The sequence below is a fragment of the Anoplopoma fimbria genome, chromosome 20 (genome assembly GCF_027596085.1).
Source record: "Anoplopoma fimbria isolate UVic2021 breed Golden Eagle Sablefish chromosome 20, Afim_UVic_2022, whole genome shotgun sequence".
Taxonomy (NCBI): domain Eukaryota; kingdom Metazoa; phylum Chordata; class Actinopteri; order Perciformes; family Anoplopomatidae; genus Anoplopoma; species Anoplopoma fimbria.
Window position 1 is genome coordinate 24,932,944 of NC_072468.1, and position 23,455 is coordinate 24,956,398.

General features: G+C 41.6%; 1 protein-coding gene across 1 annotated transcript in view; it reads left to right on the forward strand.

Annotated features, from left to right (window-relative positions):
* Window positions 1-505: 505 nt before the first annotated feature.
* The window catches only part of cspg5a (chondroitin sulfate proteoglycan 5a), a 50,523-nt gene continuing 27,573 nt past the window's right edge, over window positions 506-23,455 (forward strand). The window contains 3 exon segments of the mRNA XM_054622158.1: window positions 506-596; window positions 18,863-19,024; window positions 19,027-19,852. Of these exon segments, the coding sequence (XP_054478133.1) occupies window positions 506-596; window positions 18,863-19,024; window positions 19,027-19,852 (1,079 nt within the window).

A 23,455-nucleotide genomic window follows, 5' to 3' on the forward strand; every position in this document is an offset into this window, starting at 1 on the left:
CGTCTTAGGAAAAGGGGGGAGGAGGGATGAAGAGGAGGGATGAAGAGGAGGGGGTGGTGGGGGGGCATCAACATCCCTCTCTTCCTCCCCAGATGATGAGAAGGCTGCCGAGCGCTGCTGCTGCTGCTCTCCACCGCTCGTGCGTTTGTCTCCCTCTCCAAAAAAGTGCCCAAAAGCACCGAGCCGAACCGAGCCACGGCGTGCGTAAAAGCAACCCCCACCCCCAGCCTCCTCCTCCACCTCCACCACCACCAACACCACCCTCTTCTCACCGTCTCCGACCTCCGTCCTGTGGCAATGGAGCCATAAACCAGCCCCTCTCAGTGTGCGTAAAGCGTGGAAGACCGAGCGGCTATGGAGGAGAGGCGCAGCGAGGCTGGAGTCTAGACCTGCACACAGACCCGGATTACTTTTTCTTGAACTCTCAATATCACCATTAGAACAGGGATTTCCCTTCTTCCACCCCTTCTGATCCATCATAGTATTCTATCTTTGCACGGAGAGGATGCAGGGGAAGGAGGCGAGCTCCTGCACGGGATGCTGGAGACTAACGCTGCTGTCGTGCGTCCTGGTGCTGCACTTCATCCCGGTCCACGGTAAGAAACAGACCCAGAATGGTGCATTTTATTCATGCATACGAACAGAAACACAGTCCACTTTGATTTGCATGATTTTTCTTTACATTTTTCCTCCTCTGTGTGGGTTCAGGGTGCCTACACACACTCCCACAGGGCAGCCAGAAAGGAGGTCAGTGAGGCTCGGATTGTAGGTTATGGAGGCACTGCATACTCGACTGGTTTTGATTGAGTAGTTATTTTGTGACATTATTCTGCACATTATATTGATCTAGACATTTCACAGTCAATGCACATGGAATGAAACATTGGGTTTTGGACAATCTGCCCTAAAAAAAATTGTTAATAATGCACATTTTGAATGGATAGTAAAGCAAATATTGACTAAACATCAAAATGAAGATTATTTCCATTTAATAAGAATATCATATCGATGCATAATGGACACACATGTCATTATTAACCCATTATTGAACGCTATGTCCCCGCAGGAATATTTGACAGATGTCACAGGAGACAAAAAGCGAAATTAGGTCACAATAAAGACAAAGTAGACAATCTAAGCCCTTATGAATAGTATAGAGACACAAGAGGAGGTAACAATGAGGTCAATATAAACCCACTGGACACCATAGAAGCACCGCAAGACAGAATTTTAGGACATTAGTTGAAATATTACAAAGATATCTTAAGATATGAACACACAATAAGCTCAATGCTGAGTATTGCAGACATTGTAAGTCATTGCACAGAATGAGGGGTTAAAAAAAACACCATTTAACTCACTACACTATAATATATGAGATTACAATGACATTTTAGAGGAAATCAGATCACTAAATCTCCCCCTTGGAGTATTACAGGCACATTTAAAGCCACTGGAGGAGAAATCACAGAGATGTGTGACAGTGACAGCGTCCAGCCCGATGCAGTAAACCAGGTCCCTGGAGGCGAACTGGCACTACAGCAACACAAAGGCGAGGATTAGGGCTGGGGGGGGTTTATGAATAATTCATAAAGGGATCTGGACAGACATTCTGATACACAGAGAGGAGAGGACAGAAAGAAACAAACCCACCAGAGTAAATATAAAATAAAGACACGTAGGCTCTCTCTCCGTCTCTTTGTCTAAGATTCATTGCACACGGCGGGCCACGTTACTGTCAGATTAATAATGCAGGAGCGTGCACGAGATGAAATCAGTCTGGCGTTATAATCCAATATAATCTGGCCGATTCCTTTCATTGCACTGGCTGCGATTCACAGAGTGGGATTTCAAGGTGAATACCCATCGAGTGTTTTATTTGGAGCGCAAACAATCTGTCTGGAAGCTTTTTTAAAGGGGGAAAAAAAAACTCCCGTCAGTGGAACATCCAGGAGAAACGTTCCCTGTCAGCTGCCAAATATATAATGATTTAAAACACTTAACCAATTTATGTCCATTCAGTCATCAGCTTTTGCTTCTGTTTTCCCTTAAATTGAATGGATATGAGGTTTTTCTTCTTTTCTTTTTAAAGGGACAAGTGCTTCTGTTCCCCAGTTACAAGCTTATGTAACAAATGAGAGCATCTTACCAGTCTTAAAAGCTCGCCCAGGCAGTGTAATGCACATGATGAATATATGAATTTTAGTAGATTATTTGGCCTGATCCCCCTTAAAGCAATAGTGTAACATCAAAGAGTTGAGGCCTCCACAGAAGAACTAACGACACAAAACTGTGAAATATTCTCGCCTGGAAATGTTTTACATCCAGGGCTTTTATTGTGAAAGGTAAGAACAGAAGTAGTGGATCTGGTCTGCTCTGCCACAGTTAAAAAAATTAAGATTTATTGACGTTTTAATTAATAGCAGGGAAAAAACAGGTGTGTAATGTAAATATTTGGCTAAATATGAAGCTACAGCCAGTAGGCGGTTAGCTTAGCTTAGCATAAAGAATGGTAGCAGGGTTAAAAAGCTAGCATGGATTGTCCAGAGGTTAAAAAAGAGAATCCACAGACTACCGCCTTTCATTTTGACTAATTAACATATATATTAGTTCATGCTGAATCTGCCAGCCGGCTGTGTGGAGTTCGTATGTTCTCTTTGTTTCTTCGTGGGTTTTCTTTGGGCGTTCCAGCTACCAACAGTCAGGAAACATGCAGGTTAGGTTAAGAGGCGGCTCTAAGTCGCCTGTAGGTGTGTGAGTCCGGTGATTTTATCTATCATCGTATGCAGTATATTCAGGAACATTTCCATCTTGCACAAATGCCGTGGCAGTGCGGGAATATATGGGGCAAGGGACAGTGTGGTGGATGGCGGTAATGCAACACTTAAGGATGCCAACCGCCATAAAACGCAACAGAAGAAGAGGCCTGATATACGTTCGTGCTGCAGACGACGTCTCTTATTGGCGGGCGAGGATCTGTTTTACATGCTTGTTCACTCAATACTCCTGCTTCCTTTCAGAACACGGCCATAGAGTCATTTTACCTGATATGCTACGAGGTTGGCGGTCCTGAATATTGATCCCTGCTCCCATTCACGCTTATCTCCATGCAGGAAATGTTCCTGAACTTTTCAGCGACAGAATGTGTGAAAGAGACCCTGTGATTGACTGTTTACCTGTCCAGTGTGTCTAAAGGATAAGCTGATGGATGGATGGATGGATGAGTGTTGTGAATTTAGTCAAAAATGTAAGTGTAAAAGCATCAATTTGCCTTTATCACACGCTTTATGCACAGAAGTAGTCCTGGATTCACTGCCGCTGTTAAACTCAACCTCATGGTGGCGCTAGAGGAACAGTCAGAGGATCACCAAAGTCAATGGGATTCATCTTCTGGAGATCATGAACATCTGTACAAACGTCCATGTCAATCCATTGAACGGTTGTTGAGATATTTCAGTCTGGACCATAGTGGTGGACCACCTGACAGACATGGTCTTCCATTGAATCATTCAGCTCGTGAGACCAGTAAAAATATGTAGATTTCTTTGTTTAAAACAGGATATTAGAATGATTTAATATAATATCTTAACATATCTCATCACCTTTGAGCTCTCACAAAGCGCTTCATAAATCCGCTTCAGGAATATTTATGTCACTTCTCGTCAGTCCTGCAGCGGGGAGTTTGTGTCACCTCGAACTCAGGTGTATATTTAACAAATAAAAGGGGTTGGCAGATCTGGTGCAGACGCCTTAAAACAACCTTGGGCTAATCCCCCTCCTCCATCCCCCCCTCACACACACACACACACTCTTCACACACACACACATCTTCTCGCTTCACCGGTGAAGTGTGGCGGCGGCAGCTTGCCCCCACATCTGTGAACGATGCTCAGGCGACCGAGGCCAACCGCCCCGAAACTGACAACAGCCGACCGGAATGCCGTCAGTCATTTCCTGTCGGCTTCTTTTTTTTCTTTTTTTCTCCGGTGGCCATTTGCAATCCTCTTCTGTCTGTGTGTTTAATACAGATGATTATGCCGCCGCCCCTCCCCCCTCCCCCCAACATGCACGGTTAAGCTGGTAGATAGGTGATTGACGGACTAATGGTTTCTGCATTGAAACTCGTGGATGTACATCCTTGTCTATGCCCATCTCCTCTCCCTTCATCTTCCTCCCCCTCCTCCTCCTCCTTCTCTTCTGGCCTGCTGACACATATCTGCTTTGCTGGCACATTATCTTTGATGTGCAGTGGGTTAATCTTCAAGCCAAAGTCCCCCTCCATGACTCCACTATCCCAAACCAGCCCTTTTCTTTTTTTTTATTGCAGTGTACAGAATGAAAAAAAAGCAGAGATTAATGCCGTCTGAAGCTCTGGTTATCGGTGAACAATGGCTTTGCAGCCTCTCCTCTGCATCTCCTCAGTCGCCATGGAAACCGCACACCATCCACCGCACACCGGCTCTGCTGGCTGAACAGCGTGTTCACATCGCCGCCATAATGTGTTTTCACGCTTTTAATTTCGCTAAGGCGGAAAATGTTCGGTTGGATCTTTTTGGCACACGCTGAAATGTCTCGCCAAGTCTGGTGGCTCTACGCCTACTGACCATGCATGTGTGTGTGTGTGTGTGTGTGTGTGTGTGTGTGTGTGTGTGTGTGTGTGTGTGTGTGTGTGTGTGTGTGTGTGTGTGTGTGTGTTAGTGTGTGTATGTGTGTGTCCACACCCACTGGCAGTGGGTGTAGTCCATCATTACCAGCCTTAATTTGTCGATGATATCATTGTTTGTACTGGTGCATTCACTATTTCTGCATAATGAATTCATGCGCGGAGCACGGCGTTTGATTTTCACCAGATGAACACGCTTTACTGTCGGCTGTGAAAAAACATCAGAGTTTGACTCTTGATTTACGTTCAAGAAGGAAGATGTGTGTCGTTTTCATTAGTCTTGATTTCTCAAAATCTTTCTTTAAACGGAGAAAGTGACCTCACAGTTTGTGTGTGTTGGGTGTTCAATACTTTCCAGACAGTGCAGGACATCCAGAGCTGACAGGACTGATGGCTGATGATTCATCAAAAGTTGAAAGCTTGTCAAACTGCTGAAGTCATAATGGGTCCAGTTAGGAGAGTAATTATCAGTAACGTGCAATTATGTTAGCAGACTGACAGCAAAAAGAAACTGCAGAGATGTCAGTTTTATCCGTCAGGAGTCTGTAGGTTCAGTGAGTTCATGCTTTGGACTGTTAGAATCTGTCATTTTTTACTTTTAGGTTTTTGTTTCATTCATGTTTTAAACGTTCATTCTGCACGTCATAATGAACGTTCAGTGCCAGGAGGTGGTTTGTTACATAGAACCATCTGAGGAGCCGCCATTAGCAACTGTTTGGAAAACTTTGTGGCAGATGATTGGATGAACAACCTGTCAATCAAGAGGGAGAGGAGCGAAAATATATTTTTCTATTGAGAAAATCCTTCAGTGTCGTTCTTTGCTCTTCTTTTACTTTCTTCTTTCAATTGCAGCATTGAACCTCTTTAGGAGCCGCCATTGTTCCTCCAAAACTCACCTGTGGCTCTTTCATGCAGAATGCAAGTTATTATTCTGCCAAAGAGCTGCTTTAAATGTTTTCTTTTATATTAACCGTAACAACGATCTATAACACGGTATTGTCTATTTACTTTATTTCATTTTCACCGGGATAATCCACTCATCATCAGTGCTGCTTTCCAGGAAGTTCTTAGTACATAAAACAACCAACACTGTATTGATGATCAGATTTATTAATATACACCAAACTAATTATATACAATTTTCATGATTTGCTTATTAACGTCAATAATTACATAGCTCCTTTTCAACTGTGACTTTTCTTTTTCATGTTTCATATTTAAATGGAGGAAAGATGTTTTCTTTTTCCATTATTCAGGCATTTGTTAAGTTAAAAACAACTTATTAAAAAGTAATTAATAGTGAAAATCATCTTTTGATAGAAGCCTTAAACATCACGGTAGAAGGTATTTTGGATGAAACCTGCAGAGGAGCTACTTTGGTGGTCATGAATTAAATACATGTTTATGGAAACATTATCTAGTGTGTTTTTTTCCCATCTTTCCCTGGCATTTATAGTGTGGAAGTACGTGCTTTTGTAAGTACTATTTGGTTTAAACCACCAAAGTACATACTAAATTGGGACCTGTGGAGTCTATCGGCTCATCCCAGATAAATCTGTTTGTTAGGAAACTACGTGATCCTAATCTCATTTGTGATATCCGTCCACCTGGATCTGCCTGCAGGCCAACATTAGCATACGTATTTGGGCACGGGGCTCGACCCGACCAGCTGCTGGCTTCTACTCAGTGTTGATGTGTGTTTGTGTGATGACACACTGTACGACGGGCAGTTTGGTTTTCATAGTTTGTGAGATGTGAAACAAGCAGGATTTGTTTGCAGAGCTTTAAGCTACAGCTCAGATGTTTGACTCAGCGTCCATCATTATCTCATAAAAGCACTGCAGCCAGTCAGAGTGGCCTCCAGCTGAGGATCCTCTGAGACTACAGCGACAGAAAACCTGCAATCAAATGTGATTTTCTGTCTCTTCAGACGTTAACTCTACACCTTAAGTTAAACGTTTTCATGTATCTCTACCATTTATACTATTTCTTACTCTTTCAAACAGCTGTGAACCTTAAAAAAATTTGAGATGACAGGACGAGGAGTCTTTACATGATACATGTACATGTTTCCATGGCAATTTGTTGCATTCTTGCTTTTATCGATACACCATTTTTTCCGTCTCAGCCAAGCGTAAAATTTACTAGAGATATTCTTAGATTTCCTTTTAGAATTTCCAGCATTTCCACTCAGATTTTTTTTATTTGGCAAGTTAAAAATAGGCCTAAAACCATGTGGATGGAAACAGACCTGGTGTCACTCATCTGACCCTGTTAACATGCAAATATAAAGTAATAATACTACATGATGAACAGAAAATACCTTGAGTAGATTAATGGTTGCAGATCACAGTACCCTGAAGCTGTAGTGACCTATAGTGCTGTTTTTTAGGCTTATTAACCTTAACAGGACAACCGTTCTTGGTAGAACTTCTTATTCTTGCCAGTTTAAACATAAAGAATTATCAAAATCTTACAACATTATAAAAAAAGTCAGTTGCAGCCTTTCTAAAACTCACTTAAATATCTAGCGTGATGGATTTAACGGCATCTAGCGATCTAAAGGATGCAGTTTGCTACCATCTGAAACTTCTTGACATGAAAAACGTAAATGTCCCTAGATCCAGTGTTTGGTTTGTCCATTCTGGGCTCCTGTAGAAACATAGAGAGAGAACCAGCTCTGTATGTAATTATTAAAGGTTCATTTTAAGATGAAGAAAACACAACATTTCTTATTTTCAAGTGATTATACACTGACAAAACCATACTTATTAACATTGTATTCCATTTCTGCCAATAAATCCGTTAAATGCTACGCACTGTTCCTTTAAGCAGAGAGTCATTCAAAGAAGCAACTGTCCCTTCGTGCCTGTGTTTCTCGTCGTCCTTGTCAGCGTCCAGGTGTTTTTTCTCGCCGCCTCCCTGACTCACAGGTGTGACGGTTGTTTGGGACGTCATTGTCGCCGTCCTCATCCAGAAGTTTATTCGCCGCAGGTGGAGAAGGTCATCGAAGCAGCCTGACAGCGACGGGCTGCCTCTGTCCTTGAAAGACGAAACAATTAGCGAACAGTAGTGTGTTCATTTTTTATTTTTTTTACTTTAGCACTGCTGAGTTGGCGTTGTTCTCAAACTCCGGATGCCCTTGAACAGTAATTTACATGTTTGTGTGTGTGTTCATGTAGGCGGTGTGTGTGTGTGTGTGTGTGTGTGTGTGTGTGTGTGTGTGTGTGTGTGTGTGTGTGTGTGTGTGTGTGTGTGTGTGTGTGTGTGTGTGTGTGTGTGTGTGTGTGTGTGTGTGTGTGTGTGTGAGAGAGAGAGAGAGAGATGGTGAAAAAAAAGATGGAAGATGGAATAAGCACATCTTTTTGTTTGTGCATAGGCTTGCACCTGTGTGTGTGTGTGTGTGTGTGTGTGTGTGTGTGTGTGTGTGTGTGTGTGTGTGTGTGTGTGTGTGTGTGTGTGTGTGTGTGTGTGTGTGTGTGTGTGTGTGTGTGTGCTACGGTACGGCTGCTTTAGACTGTCTGCATGTCGGCGTGTCCTTGGTGAAGCGAGTCATTGAGTTCATGCTCGTACTCGCCGTGTGCCCGTGCACGGTCCTCCTTCCTCCCCAGCCCTCGCCTTCTTCTTCTTCTTCTTCTTCTTCTTCTTCTTCTTCTTCTTCTTCTTCTTCTTCTTCTTCTTCTTCTTCTTCGTCATATTAGCATTCGGTCCTCCCATCACACGCTTATGTAAACACACACACACACCTGTCATGGCAACAAACCAGGTTCAGCAGAGAAGGCGGATAATTAGACGAGAGGATTTATTTGGTTTGTGTGTTTGATGTTTTCTCTTGTGGGATGAGTTTGAGAAAAAACAGGTAGAGCTCAAATGATTTGTCAGTCAGAGAGAAAATGTAGACTTTGCTTTAGCTTCACTAATGTGAATATTTTCTGAGTCTCCCACTTTGATTACGAAAGTGTTCGATAGTTTTTTCAAAAATGAATTTCCTCTCGTATTCAAGTATTACAGATTTATTTTCTATCCAAAACTTTCGGATAATTCAATAATTATAACATAGGCAAAATGTGTACTGTACATGCTAAAAATCACAGCGTAAGAGGGGAGACGGGAAGATTGTGTGTGTGTGTAAAACACACATGTTTACACACTTTTATTTTAATTGACTGACTGAAATCAGGTCACAAGGGAGGAAAAAAAAACACGCTGTGTAAATGTAGATGCATCGATGCACACGTACAGTATGCATGCACTTAGCATGTAATTATTGTATTGTATAAAATATTAATACCACATTCATGCATGCACACGTTCCGTACACACACACACACACACACACACACACACACACACACACACACACACACACACACACACACACACACACACACACACACACACATAATCACATTTTTCAGAAAAGCACAGTTCTTCAAAGACACATTATTATAAATCTGTGCATATTCTGTGTGCAAGTGTGTCATTTTTTTTGTGTGTGTTTAATGTGTGCGGATGCAGATCTTGTCGAGCCTTGCAGCTCTAGCGAGGCTGAGGCCGAGAGCGTTTCCATGGCAACACATCCTTCCTCCATCCCACCACCTGTGGAGTCAGAAAATGAAAGGATTTATGTGATGGAAGCAGAAGAAAAAAAAGAGACGGAGAGACGAGGGGAGAAACAGAGACAGTAATGCTTGGAGAGAGAGGAGGGGGCGATGATGAGGAAGAATTGATTTGACGAGGAGCGAGAGGGAATTAACGAAATTTATGAGATATGAAGAGGAAGGAGATGACAAGACAGGCAGAAAAAAAAAAAAAAAAAAGAAGAAAAGGAGAGATTGAGGAAGAGTTAGAGCGGCTGGTGTAAAATCGATGCGGAGGTTTTCAATTAGAGTCGAATGCAGATCTGTGCATTTCCTCTTTATATCGATGTTAATGAGCAGCGTTAAGCAAAGATTTATTGTCCTATTAATTAGTGAGTGAGTGTGGGAATGAGAAAAGAGGTGTGTGTGTGTGTGTGTGTGTGTGTGTGTGTGTGTGTGTGTGTGTGTGTGTGTGTGTGTGTGTGTGTGTGTGTGTGTGTGTGTGTGTGTGTGTGTGTGTGGTTCTCCTGAGGTTCAGGTTTTTGAAGCTTAAATCAATGAGAATGAGTCGAAGAGGCTCTCGCTTCATCTCCGTTCCCTCGGCTTCACCAGTCCGCTCAGTTCGGCCATTTTCACAAACATTCACTGATTAAATCATCTCTCCTGTGTGTTTAATGTCCACACACTGCAAGAAAAATCTGTCACGTGCAGAATCTTTTGGGTTTAATAAGCAGAGAAACCTGAACCATCACTTATTTCTGTTTCCTAGTTTTCTCCATTTTTTTTAGTCTAGATCAAATACTTCTTACACTTGAACATAACATTTGCAAATATTTTGGTTGATATTTTATTTTATTTTTTGCAACTTGTTTCAGTCATTGATTATTTGGCACAATCAGATGTTTTTTTGTATATACATTTTTACACTTAAATACCCCAAAAACCGAACACAAAATATATTAAAAAAAAGAGAGCTAGTGAGATAAGAAATCCCAAATAGGTTAATAAATACATCTCTACCAGAAATAAAGAATTGAGCAACAACGGCAATTTTCCACAGGAACCTCCATGTTGTTTCTACGGGAGCCTGTAAGCTTTTGTTTATTTGCCATCCGGTGTCCAAACTCCCAACCTTCCCCCCCTTCTCCCCTAAGTCTGGGTCAACAAACTGGCTGGCGGGCCCTAACTGTCACGGCCAATCAGGTTCCTCTTTACGGTCTGTCACAGCCAATCAGAGTCCGTGGGTGGTGTTAGAGCCCCCCCACCTCCCCAAACTGATCTGGGTTAAACAAAAGGCGAGGCTTGAGGGTCGGCGGCCCGCCAGTGCATGCTAACAGCACTTGGCCTCGAGGCGCCATCCACCCACAAACAATCAGTCTGACACAAACACACACACACACACACACACACACACACACACACACACACACACACACACACACACACACACACACACACACACACACACACACACACACACTCACATGAAGACAAGCCAAACTCCTTCTCATTATGACCATCCACACCCTTCACCAGAGGAGCTGGAGGCCACCCCAATTACCAGTGGGTGATACTGGCAAAGATACAACACACACACACACACACACACACACACACACACACACACACACACACACACACACACACACACACACACACACACACATACACATACTTTTATTCCGTTCGGTTTTGTCTCATCTGGGCTCAGCTTGCACTTTAAATGCCCTTAAGAACAATCAGGTTAACTCTTTTATTGAGACCCAGTTTGTTATTTTGCTTAAAATGAAGCTACCACGAAGTTGAGTTTATGAGCTTTTGGGTACCAGAACTCTTCTTTACTTCGCTTTTCAGTGCGGATAGTACCGCCTCAGTGAATTCTCAGCTGATCGCCATAGCGACACTGCGTGACACATCGTCTTCAAAGAGACACTTGCTGAATCCTTTGATTGACAACCAAACAGAGGAAAGTCTGCACTTCGTTGTTCCGCATAGCTTTATACAACACTCGAGAAACCGAGGGATGAAATATTCGTTTTGTAAAGTGGTGAAGCGGTAATTTTCCTATTTTTTCAGATCCTTTTCTCTCTTTTGTGACATTGTGCTCAGTTATGACGAGCAGAAATCTCTCTTCAAAAGAAGACTTAATATTAATTATGTAATATGAGTTTCATTACACATGAGACCTTGAATTTATTTAAAACCTTTCTGTACCATATCGTTTCCAAAACACAGAGGCTTCAATGAGGTAGAATAACGCTGAATATGTTATCTAAATTCAAAAAAGCAAAACTGATTTTTCAGTCGTATTCTTGTACTCTTTTTTTTGTACTTTTTCTATTGATATTATTTATTTATTTTATTTTATTTTATTTTATTTTATTTTATTTATTTTTTTATTTTATTTTATTTTATTTATTTTTTTATTTTATTTATTTTTTTTTTTATTTATTTTATTTATTTTATTTATTTTATTTATTTTATTTATTTTATGGACTGGTTTTATTGTTTCATCTATTGAACTGCTTCCTGTGTTTTACTGTTTTCCTATTGCTTCTTTTCAAAAAGCACTTTGTAAACTCTGTTTTTAAAGGTACTATATAAATAAAGTTATTATTATTATCTTATTTATTATAATATTATTAAGAGGAAAATGTCACACTTAGACACATTTAGACTGTATTTGGCATCTTTGTGGCACCTTTAATCATTTCAACAAAGCCAGTTAAAAACACTAATTGACAGATAAACAATTAATTCTGTACAATAACTTCAGTGCATCAGATCGTGGTCATGATGCAGAATTTACTTTCCTCGATTCGCCACGTTGCTCCTCAACCAGCTGTCTGTCAGAACGCGTCTTCTCGTTAATCCAATTAAGCTAACGAGACAACTCTGCTTAATTGGAGCTCCGTCCAGAGATGCACAGTGAGGATGCTGGCAGGCTGACACCACTGTGGTCTCCTCCAGCAGACCACCTGAGTTCTGATGTGTGTATGTGTGTAGATGCCGTGTATGTGTGTAAAATATATGTTTGTTTTAGAATAAGAGGCCTCTGACTTAAGACTCGTCTGCAGATTGCAACTTCCCAAATTTTGAGAAGTACTTGTGCTTCAGAAAGTGTTCTTGTTCTGTACAAAGAGCATCATACTGTTATATAACCCGGCTAAAGTGGTGTGAGATTTGAGTCCCCTGATAGCAGACAGCAGGCTGGTCTCATTCAGCGTTTGTAGCCTCACATACAAAAAATGATGCGCTGTAATTAGTAGATATCCCAAATAATCATATCGTATCTAATCTACATATGTAATCCTAGCCAGTTGGTATATAGACTTCAAAAAGTCACAAAGAGCAGGCGAATGGGTCTAACCAAAACCAGTCTTTCCTCCATGACACCACTGTTCGTGCGGCGTCTAAAACGAGAAGTCAATGTTGATTTATTTGTTAAGTAACTTCTATACTTCAGTGACGCCGCTTTCATAGTTATTTTAACCAAAACCACAATCTTTTCCTAAACCTAACCAAGTAGTTTTGTTGCCTAAACCTCACTGAGTTCTTTCTTATGGGAACAGAAGTTTATTTTGAAAAGACTGTGTGCATGTAAGTAGAGGAAATTGACATGTTTTGCTGGACTTTTATAAATGCATGAAAAATGAGGTCTAATGTAAATACAACTAATGTTGTATGAGGACACATTGCAGACCGCACCGAGGGGATTGAAGATATTTAGTGAGTTCGCCATTTATTAGTGCTGTCTGAATGTAAAGTGGGAATTATTATACCCCATATAGTGGACTAAGTGTATCCCAAAAAGCATCATGGAAAGTAGTGTACAGCCGATTGTCACTAACTGATTAATATATACCATCAAGCATTGATGGTTCATATTGCTCAACAAATCCAATGCCATGAAAATAATATATTTAATGTGAGGAGAGCAGCACAAAGGGACACAAAGTACTTTTTATTTATCAATATGGGAAAATACAAATTATAACCTCCACATTCACGAAGGCAGCGCATATCGCTTTACTTCTTCAGCTTTTACCTTTCACAATAAAAGTCTAACACATAAAGTATTCACGGCAACACAGTTTACCAGAGGAAGCTTAAATTGATTCAGAGCATTTCCACTAAGAGGCTACTCAACAAAATAGCTAGAGAATGTATTAATCACAAAATTGCATGTTTGTATTTAACCAACCGACGTGGATCCGGTACGTTTTTAATTGCGCGACAGCAACGATGTAATAACGGCACCAGAGAAAACGATCCTCTACATATAAATCCCTGGATAGTGTGTAGTGAATTATTTCGGACACAACCCATCTCTCCTCCATCCTTTGCTTTGTCACATCCTCCATCAGTTTTCTTCTTTTCAGGCTTTTTTTCTTTCCCTCTCTTTCTTCTCTCTGTCATAACGAGTCACGTCTCCCTGTTGCCTCGTTACCATCCCTCCTCATCACCACTTGTCATTCTCATTGGTTTTTGCGGCGGCCATTACTGTCTGTTTTCCCAGTCCGTGCAGTTTGTATTCATCAGGCGTCTTCCAGCAGAAGCAGCAGGAGGAAGAGGTAGTTGTGTTGAAGGCTGACCGGTTTCCCCGGGAGATTCACGCAAACACAGCGCTCAATGGGACAAACTGTCACCTAACGAGTGTACTGCTGTCAGGTGTGTGTTGATGTGAAAAACACAAGCGAGAGATGAAGCCAACGAGGGCGAGTGGGATTGTTCTGCTTAAGAAAGAGGTCTGAAATCCTGATTTCCTGGTGAGCATCAAGCATTCAGAGTGTAAAATGCTCGTGTTCGGTTATAGTAAAGCCTGTTATTTATATGCGTGTGTGTGTGTGTGAGGGTGGTTTTGGCATATTATCCCGGGCCGCTCAGCTGATGTGTTAAACAGCAGTGGATTGTGGGACTGCCGGAGGGATTAGCCTCGGAACGACCCCGGCTTCAAAGACGCAGATCGCTTCTGCTGCGCCCGGAAAACAAAACGGAGGCCTTGCACCTGTCAAGCTCCTCGTGGCTAAAGTGACAGCCTCACGCATAATGATGACAGGAAGGTTTTCTATTTAATGAAACCATAACATGCATGTATTCATAAGGAATATCCATTGATCAGTGTTATTCATTCAGATTTTTCATTGCAGGCATGCTTTTCATCAGCAGTGCTCTGCTTTATATTTGCACTTTGTCACAATTCAAGTATATGATCCTCTTTACTTGCAGGAGGAGCAGCCATTGGTAGAAAAAAAAGCCTTGCTCGAGGGCACTTTGACATTAGATGCTGATATGCAGACCTCAGCCGCAGAAGTATTTTATTATATACGCTGAGTTATCGCTCTCAAACTCAGAACTAATTTCTTTAAAATGGAAAATAGAAGCTGAGCCAAGATCTCCGGTGCAGACGAGGTCTTTATCTGTTAGTTAATTTCAGTACTTTGAGTGTTGCACAGGCCACAGCTGCTTCTGTCCATGTTTATTCTTGAGTACCTGGGATCATTTGGTTGTGCTGAACATCAGGTGCTCATGTGAGAATCAAACATGGAGGGTTCGTTCTTTTCAACCAGTTTTCAACAACCAAAGAAATCCCCTCTTCACTTATTTCTGTCTAATAACGGCATAAAAAGCCAAAAATATATCCATCAAAGAAGAAGCAAAGACACCAATTTCCCCTCTCTGTGTTACTCTTTATAAGAAGAAAACTTCATACGATAAAACTCAAAGAATTCCTTGTGAACCAACTGACTCCCTCATTGTATTTAATTAATGTCTCAATTCAACTCAACATAACATACATTTTATAATCTCAGCAGATTCGTATGCAGTCATGCAGAATCATTTCTGGAAATCGTCCACCTCGTCAACTCAAGAAAATTTTGTGATGCCAGAAACAGGATGATCATTTTTTGTCTCAAGTAATAAGTTTAAGCTCAGTCTTTATATAAGAACATAAAAAGGACTAATTGGCTAAAAATGTCTTCATCTTTTAAGACTAACAATTGATTAGTTATTTATTTATTTATAGAAGCCCAAGTATCAAACAGATGGATGATGATGGGCTTTAATCCATTTGCAAAAATATCATGTTGCAACCCACGGATACGTTGAATTTCTACGTTTCTGAATCAAAAATATGTTTCATATCAGCATTCATACATACATGTCTATCAGAGGTGTTTAAACTGCTCATCGCTTTCTTTAGCCGTTTAAAACTACATTCTCCATTACATTTTATAGATTTAGGCTTAAAAACTACTTGGGTTAGGTCCAGTAAAAGATCATGTTTTGGGTTTAAATAACTAAAAAACTTTTGATTTCACATTGAACACGAACACCGGTCTCCTGGGTGAAGGTCCCATGTTTGACCCGTCCATCCTCCTCAACCTCCTTTCTATACAGACTTACGCAGACTTTGATTTATCATATTTGTGATATGTCAAATACAAATATTATCCAGCAGAAAATACATTCCCTTGAAGCTAGTTTGACAATGCAGTTTCATGGTATGGATGCAGAATTTTGTGTTTTTCAAGGATTATTTGTTGTCTTCTTGGGCTGGGTTTAGAGGTCTGTTAAGCCCATTTAGATATTTGAATACATTTGACTTTATAATTAGAGTTGATTTAACTTAAACGATTAAAAGTATGTGATCTGTGGACCATAATAACTACCTTTTGAGGTAGAAGAGATTGTGTGAAAGTTGCTCAGGGCTGATTTCCTGTTCCCCTTCTGCAGTTTAACAGGTAATGAAGTTATTAGCTTGTTGGCTCATTACTTTTTAAGGGTATCAACCTTGTTTTCTTCCAAATCAGACATTGCATCATGAAAGTCATAAAACTTTTGGTGGAGGTCATAATACATGATGAACTAGCGGCCGTGTACATGGAGCCTCACTGAGTGTAGATGAGACTTTTACAGATGGACGGATTAAAATCCCAGAGGGTCGGGATCAAAGCTTATCTTCAGTCAGCAAAAATCCTCACAGATATCCTCGCAGATGCGGTGGAGGCTGTTTACCAAAGCTCCTTACTTATACGACCACAACTACACGCATTTATTCACCCCTAAAACATGAGTGTATGTCGTTTGAAATAAGATGTTTAAATGTGAACCATTTTCTGGAGCATTGATGACATCGATGAGGTCACTGACAGATAATAAGGGTGTTATTTTATCATTTTATTATAAAGATACATTGGTGATATTTCTCTGCCGATTAATGCAGACACCTTTTTACTAAATGCATCCTTGGAAATGCAGTAGTATTGGAAGCAGAGGACTTATATGGAGCCACTATTAGGTAGACGATGCACAGCCTGGTCTTACTCCCTGGGCGTCAAATACGGAAGCTATGGCAGTGCAGATACAGACGAACAAAGCACCCTTTAGTGTCTGTATGAGCGCACCGAGCTTTCAACTAACTCCAATCCATCAACCCATCCGCTTCTTTGTTGAGAAACGGACGCAGCAACATGCATAGGTATGTTCCAAAAGGAACTGCTAATAGCTATTTCAGAATACTTTTAATGGCACCAATTTGCCAAAATTAGGCTCAAGTTGACTCCATGGCAACATTACACTTCCTGTTTATACCTACAAAACCACCAAGTTATGGGGAATTTCTTCGTCATCTTCACATATTTAAAGCTCTCTTACAATCTCTGAGACGCTGTCTTGTCTGCGTCTCCTTAAAATCATCACCTCCCCCTCTCCCCTGCAGGGCACCCCCTAAAGTCTCTCAAATCCGTCCCTCTCCAGCCCCATAATCCATAATCCCGGCTCCTCGTCATTCAAGCACATTAGTGTATTATTCCTTTAATCCAAAGGGGGGGAGCGGCCGTAGAGCGGCTCTTTGCATGACTCAACGAGCCGCCCGTCGGATGAAGTAATCGACCGGAGGATAAGTCTACGGCCAATCACGTCTCGTTTTAAAACGCCAGACTCCTTGAGCCCACTTTGTCTATCCCATAATGCAGAGAGACTTGTGATGTCATTGTGTGGCAGTGGACCACTGGTGTTGTGAGGCAAGAGGTTTGGAAAATGTCTTTGGAAAGAGGGAACTGAACCAGTTGGTGATTGCATGTGTAAATGTTTGTGTTCATAGTTTGGTTAGAAATATGTTGCATCCAACAGTTTAGTGCATTTTGTAGTCATTCTCAGAAAATATAAGCAAATATTCCAATTGAAATTACATTTATTAATCTCCTGTGATAAGATTTAAGGCCAGCTTTTATGGGGATGAATTATATATGAGTCAGAAAAACGTTATTTTTTACCTCTGAGGTTAATTGAAATGTCTTTACTTCTGGGAACTGACGGAAAGCCCTACAGAAAATGATGGTTTCTGTTTCCACCGCTCGGTCTCCAGACAGTTTATTTTCAACCCCTCGATTGTTAAATGTTTCATGGTAACGGTTGCCGCATCTTCTGATGTCATGGTGATTGCTGCAGGATCAGCATTTTCTTTTTCTCTTCTGCGAGCTGCACGGAGGGACATTTTTTTCTACGGTTAAAGCTGTTTAACAGTTTTTTTTGTCATACACATGTTTTTAGATTCAGTGTGATACACTTACAAGAGAATATCTTCATCTCTGATGTCCATTGTGAAAAAACATCTGTAATGCTTAGAAATCCAAAATTTGCCTGACAATCATCCCTTTTTTAAAGAAGTTTTAATAAAGATCAATATAATCCACTGATGGTTGTCTATACATGCATAGGTATGTTACAAAAATGATTTGCTAATAGCTATTTTGGAATACTTTTAATGGTACCAATTTGCCCAAATTAGGCTCACGTTCACTCCATGACAACATTACACTTCCCAAATAATGGGATATGTAGTTCTAAAACTTAGACCAGGATTATCCCTTAATAAAAGTAAAACAAAGAATAATAACATAAGTGACAAATTGTCAGACTTTTAATTGCATTTCCAAATTCATATGCATCATCTATGGTGCCCCATTAGGGACATACAATAGCTGCATTCCCTTAAAGTCACTAGTTGAGTAAAAATGCACGAAACTCGTGTTTTTCTCATATATTCTTTTTTTATTTCACAGATATTTAAACATTTTCAAGGGTATTTTTTGTATCTATTATATTGATACATTCTGTCAGAGTCAGTATTTGACCATGTTGGTACTATAAATCAAACCAGCTGCTTTCAAACTGTCCTTAATGAGCCCTGCTCTCCAGTAACAGGAGCCGATTTGAGAGCTAGAAGTTTTTCCCCGAGCTGATCGATATAAACTGTGGTCTGTTTTTTCCAAGTGAAACCGTTTTCACCTCATTAAATTTGCTGAAGTTCTCTTACCGCTGCGTTTCTGTACGGAGAGGAAAACATTGTTGTGTTTTGGGTAATTTTGGGTCTCATGCATCTGCACAAAGGATCTCACAAATAGAGATAGATTTATACTTTAACATATGGGATGGATTTATATTTTAAGGTGTGTGATATATTTAGATTTTAAGATGTGTAATAGATTCAGATTATAAGGTCTGAAATAAATTACTATTATCTGTTTCCTCCCAAACCTTTAAAACAAAGTCATACCACTTCTTTCAGTAGCTTTATTTGTAATAAGAAACTTTATTTTCTTTGTGTTTGTAGGAAACGTTGTCGGGAACAATGCCACTGTGCCGGACAGTGCAGCCAATGCTACCTCCCTGCTTAGCGAGGAGGCGGGGCCTGTCAAGGTCAACGAGGCCGTCGCCACGGTCGGCGGGTTGAGCAGCTCGGCCAGTCCTGACACTGTGACCCAGAGGGCGGGCCGGATCCCCGAGCCGGCGAGGAGGACGAGCAGAGCAGCGGCATGTTCGCCGAAACGGTGGTTCCCACGTTGGAGGAAGTGGGCGTGACCGCACCGCCCAAGATAAGCCCTGACTCGGCCGAGACGGAGCACCTGCTGCCTAGCATCCCACGCGGACAGGACGCAATGGAGAGCGAGGAGGAGGAGGAGGAAGAGGAGGAGCGTCTGCCACACACCGACCTGCCATGGATCCACGTCAAGGACACCGCCGTGCTTGACCTCGACCGCCTCTTCACCACCACCACCGCCCAGCCCTCGGCCCCCACCAACCCCGCTAACCCCGACGTCCTCCATGTGGACTTCTTCGACCCCTCCTCTCGTGGTCGTGGCCTCGACCTGGCCCCACCCTCTCCTTCATCACTGGCCCACGAGCTGCAGGGAGGCGACCCGACCTCCTGGGCGATGCCGGACAACTACGACTACCTCACCCCCTACGAGGATGGCGTGTCCCCCACCGCTGACGAGTACACCTACAGCACCACGACTGACACCTACGAGAGTGACGATGACCTCCGGCTCTCCGCTGGGTCTCGACCCAAGCCCAGGGTCCCGGGATCCGGCTCCTTCAACCCCGGGGCGGCACTTCCTGGTGCCGAAGCTCCCGTACCAAAAATCCCTGTGGCGGCTCCTCCGGCGGCCTCACCGGTGGACGGGTCCGACGGGATGGGTGGATGCCGCGTCGGCTACCAGATGTCGAACGGAAGTTGCCGCTCGCCCTGCGACATGCCGCCCAACTACTGCTTCAACGGGGGGCAGTGTTACCTGCTGGAGGGCATGGGAGTCTTCTGCAGGTATGACGTAACAGAAACACCAAGAATATGCGGCACAGTGCATTCACTAAACAAGCCACTAACACTCAGCAATACACACGTTTTTGTATTTGCAACTTGCAATTAACAGCAGGAACAAAAACAATTCTCTGAGCAGTTAATATGGTGGACATCTTAACGTATAAAATTGGAAAATCAGGAATTACATGATGATTAGAGAGTCTACGGTTCAAGAAAAAGCCAAAGAAAAACTTAGTTTTACAAAACTTTTTAAAACCAAAGCGTTGCAGCTGCGTTAGGCTTCACCAAGGTCATTCATTTGCATGTATAATCAATGACAAGTATATTCTGCAGCATCCACAACGGGGTTCTCACTGAGCAGTCAGACACCATTATGCAAAATGAAATGTTGTGTCATCTGATGCACGAGGCACCGTGAAACTCAGGATTTATGGAGTTAGTCTAGTGTTCTGCTCTCCTCCTCAGGAACATGTGGAAAAGCTCAAGTGCAGAATACAAAAACAGTGTGTTTTTGCTCTTTTTTAATGAGATAGTTTTATGAGGAAATGTTCTTCCGCCAGGCTGTAGGCTGAGATTCGTTAGATTTTGGTTTTCCTTTGTCATGCAAACTGTACACAAACACACATTAAAGTAAAAATGAACACATGAACTGAGCACAACATTCATTACTATATGAACTCCATTCCAGGCAAACCGCGCTAACGACTTCCCTTGATACCCCGATCCAATGTGGTCGCCTCGGTGCTGAATGTAGGTGGAGGTCAAGGGTCAAACGGATTAAGAGAATCATTTATGAAATATGCTGTAAGCCACGGAGTAGTTCCAGCTCAATGCGAGTCCTCTGGCGATGGATCTGAAAGTCAACAATCATGGTGCATCTGCGGATCAAAACGTCCCGATCTGTGATGAGAACAGCTAAAAAAAAAACACATCACATCAGCACGCCGGGTTCAGGATTAGAGGCCGCTGCAGATGGGGGGAGGATGATGCCTCGTCCGATAGCTTTCATGATTTCTAATATTGTATTATCGCGGAAACTGATGCGGTTTATAATATTTATTTAAGAGAATGAAATGGGATCAATATCAAACCTGAGTTTAGAAGCTGCCGTCATGCAGAATCACTCCCTCTGTGATTAAAATTGATTAAATTGTATTGCTTTACCCTTGAAATATCTCTCCCTCCATGATCCTCTTTTTCAGTTTTCCTCTAATACAAATATATTAGAGGAAATACAAATACAAATAAATTGAAATTAAATATTGAATGTATGTGTTCATAAGTTTCTTGGAAAAAAGTTATTCAACATTACACAGCATTAAAAATGACTCATCAACTAAAGAAATCTTAGTCAACTTAGAACAAACAAGTCAATTAAGCAATTGATCAACTAAGAGGAGGCGGGCCTAATAGATAACTTGATTATTTCACAAAACGTTGTCGTTTTAAATGCGGCTAAAGGCCTTTACAAACTCCTGTAGGTGATATATATAAAAAAGAATGGTGTTTGGAGTTTCTATCTCCTGTTGATCATTGGCGTAGTGTAGATGATGTGAAATTGCCTCATCTAGTTTAGATGTCAGTCACTGAGAACAACAAAAACAAAACGACTTATGTCTACAGCCGCCATTTTGTACTGACGGTCAACATCCATACAGGAAGAAACCCGTCATACAAGAGGCATGAAGATCAGTTTAAACACCATCAGTAGTCATGGTTAAGAGAAAATGGCAGCACAAAAAAAAACGTGATTTAACAGCAATTTTATCCCAAAAAACACCTGGAATACAGTTTTCAATATCAGATCTGAGGCAGGTTTTTTTGTGCTTGTTTCAATCACATAATGCAGGTTTTCACATTTCAGAATGGGAAACATTTCTACATACATTTCCCCATAATCATGAAACAGATGAATCCACCAATCAGTGAGAGGAGACTGACAATTAGCCGACAGCTGCACAGATTAACATGCAAATGTTTGCGTGGTGGCTATCGGCCTCCTGACTGGAGATGATGGAGGAAATATCACAGACACACACACACACACACACACACACACACACACACACACACACACACACACACACACACACACACACACACACACACACACACACACACACACACACACAAAGAAACACGTAAATAAAGAGTCTGAGATGCTAAATGTCTCTGAAAACATCTAGACAGCCCAGATTTATTTGTTTTGAGAAAACAACGCCATATATTTATGACCCCGTGACCTCCTGAAGCTGAAGGCAGACCGCAGCATCATGACCCTGATCCTAGACGACCCCTCACCCCTGCTGTGTCAAAAGTCAGCAGTTGCATCATGATGCGAATCACAACTGGAGAATGTTTGAAGATTTGTTATCCACCATTTGAAATTGTGAGACATCTACAGTCTCACATGCAGTATTTTACTCCTTTGTCTGATTGCATCAGTAAACGTTCTACATAACATTTCAGAAAACTTGTGATTCGAAAAATATTTGTCTAATTGTAAGTAATCAAGTGATCAAAATAATCAAATAAGTAATCAAGTAATCAAAGTTTCATGGTGATATGTAAATGTTTGTTATTTTAAAAAACATATCCTTATAATGAGTTTTTTCTCAGAAATCTCCACTTCAGTAGCACTAACATACACCACACGTTCCTCTCTATATTCTGAAGGTTTTTTTTAGAAGGGTTTGTAATATATCAAATTCTGGCCTGAGTCATACAACATTTTATGTCAGTAATAAACTGGGGAATTGATTTATGGTGAAATCTATTACTTGAAATGTCCCCCTGGTAACTCCTCTAGAATTACCAGTAACTGAGCAGGAAGCAGAAGAAAAAAAAACATCACTTTTCTGATTCCAAACATCAGATTACAAGTGTTTATTGACTCAGAAGGAAGTGGAGCAATGCTCACAGAGCAATGTTGAAAAAATATTGCTTGCTAAGCGGCCAACATGATCCAGATATTTAGGGCAGATTTTGGGCCTCAGTCAGCAGATCGTAGCAGTGATGAAGCTCCAGAGAGTGAATCATGAAGGCTGAAGAGAGAGAGAGAGACTGAGAGGCGTTTAACTGCTGGGCAAAAGTTCAATATGGGTCAATGGAGCGCTGGCAGAGATGAGCAACATGTCCCTCTGTATATGTGTGTGTGTGTGTGTGTGTGTGTGTGTGTGTGTGTGTGTGTGTGTTTAGGCATAAGTGTGTGTCTGATTGCACATGTGACTGCCTCCGTGAGTGTGTGTTGTGTGAAATCATGAGTTCACGTGTGTGTGTGTGTTTGTGTGCTGTAAATCTGAGTGCGTGCAGCTGAACTGGAGCAGCTTCATACATCAGGCCAATTCAATTACAGCGGGATGAATGTTGGGACCTTTTGGCCCTCTGCAGTAAAAGCACACGACCCTGTGAAGCGCTGTTTACTGACCTCAGACCAGCCTGTCGTTACTCTTTTTCTTGCAGGCGTAAAATATGTACCTGCAGCGGATCGGGAAGCTCCGTGTAACCAGATTACGTGTTAGCAATTACCTGCCTCGACACTTTATAAAGCTGCAAATGCGTCTGTTGGAGTTGAAAATGTAGAGAGAATCTGTATTTGTTGCT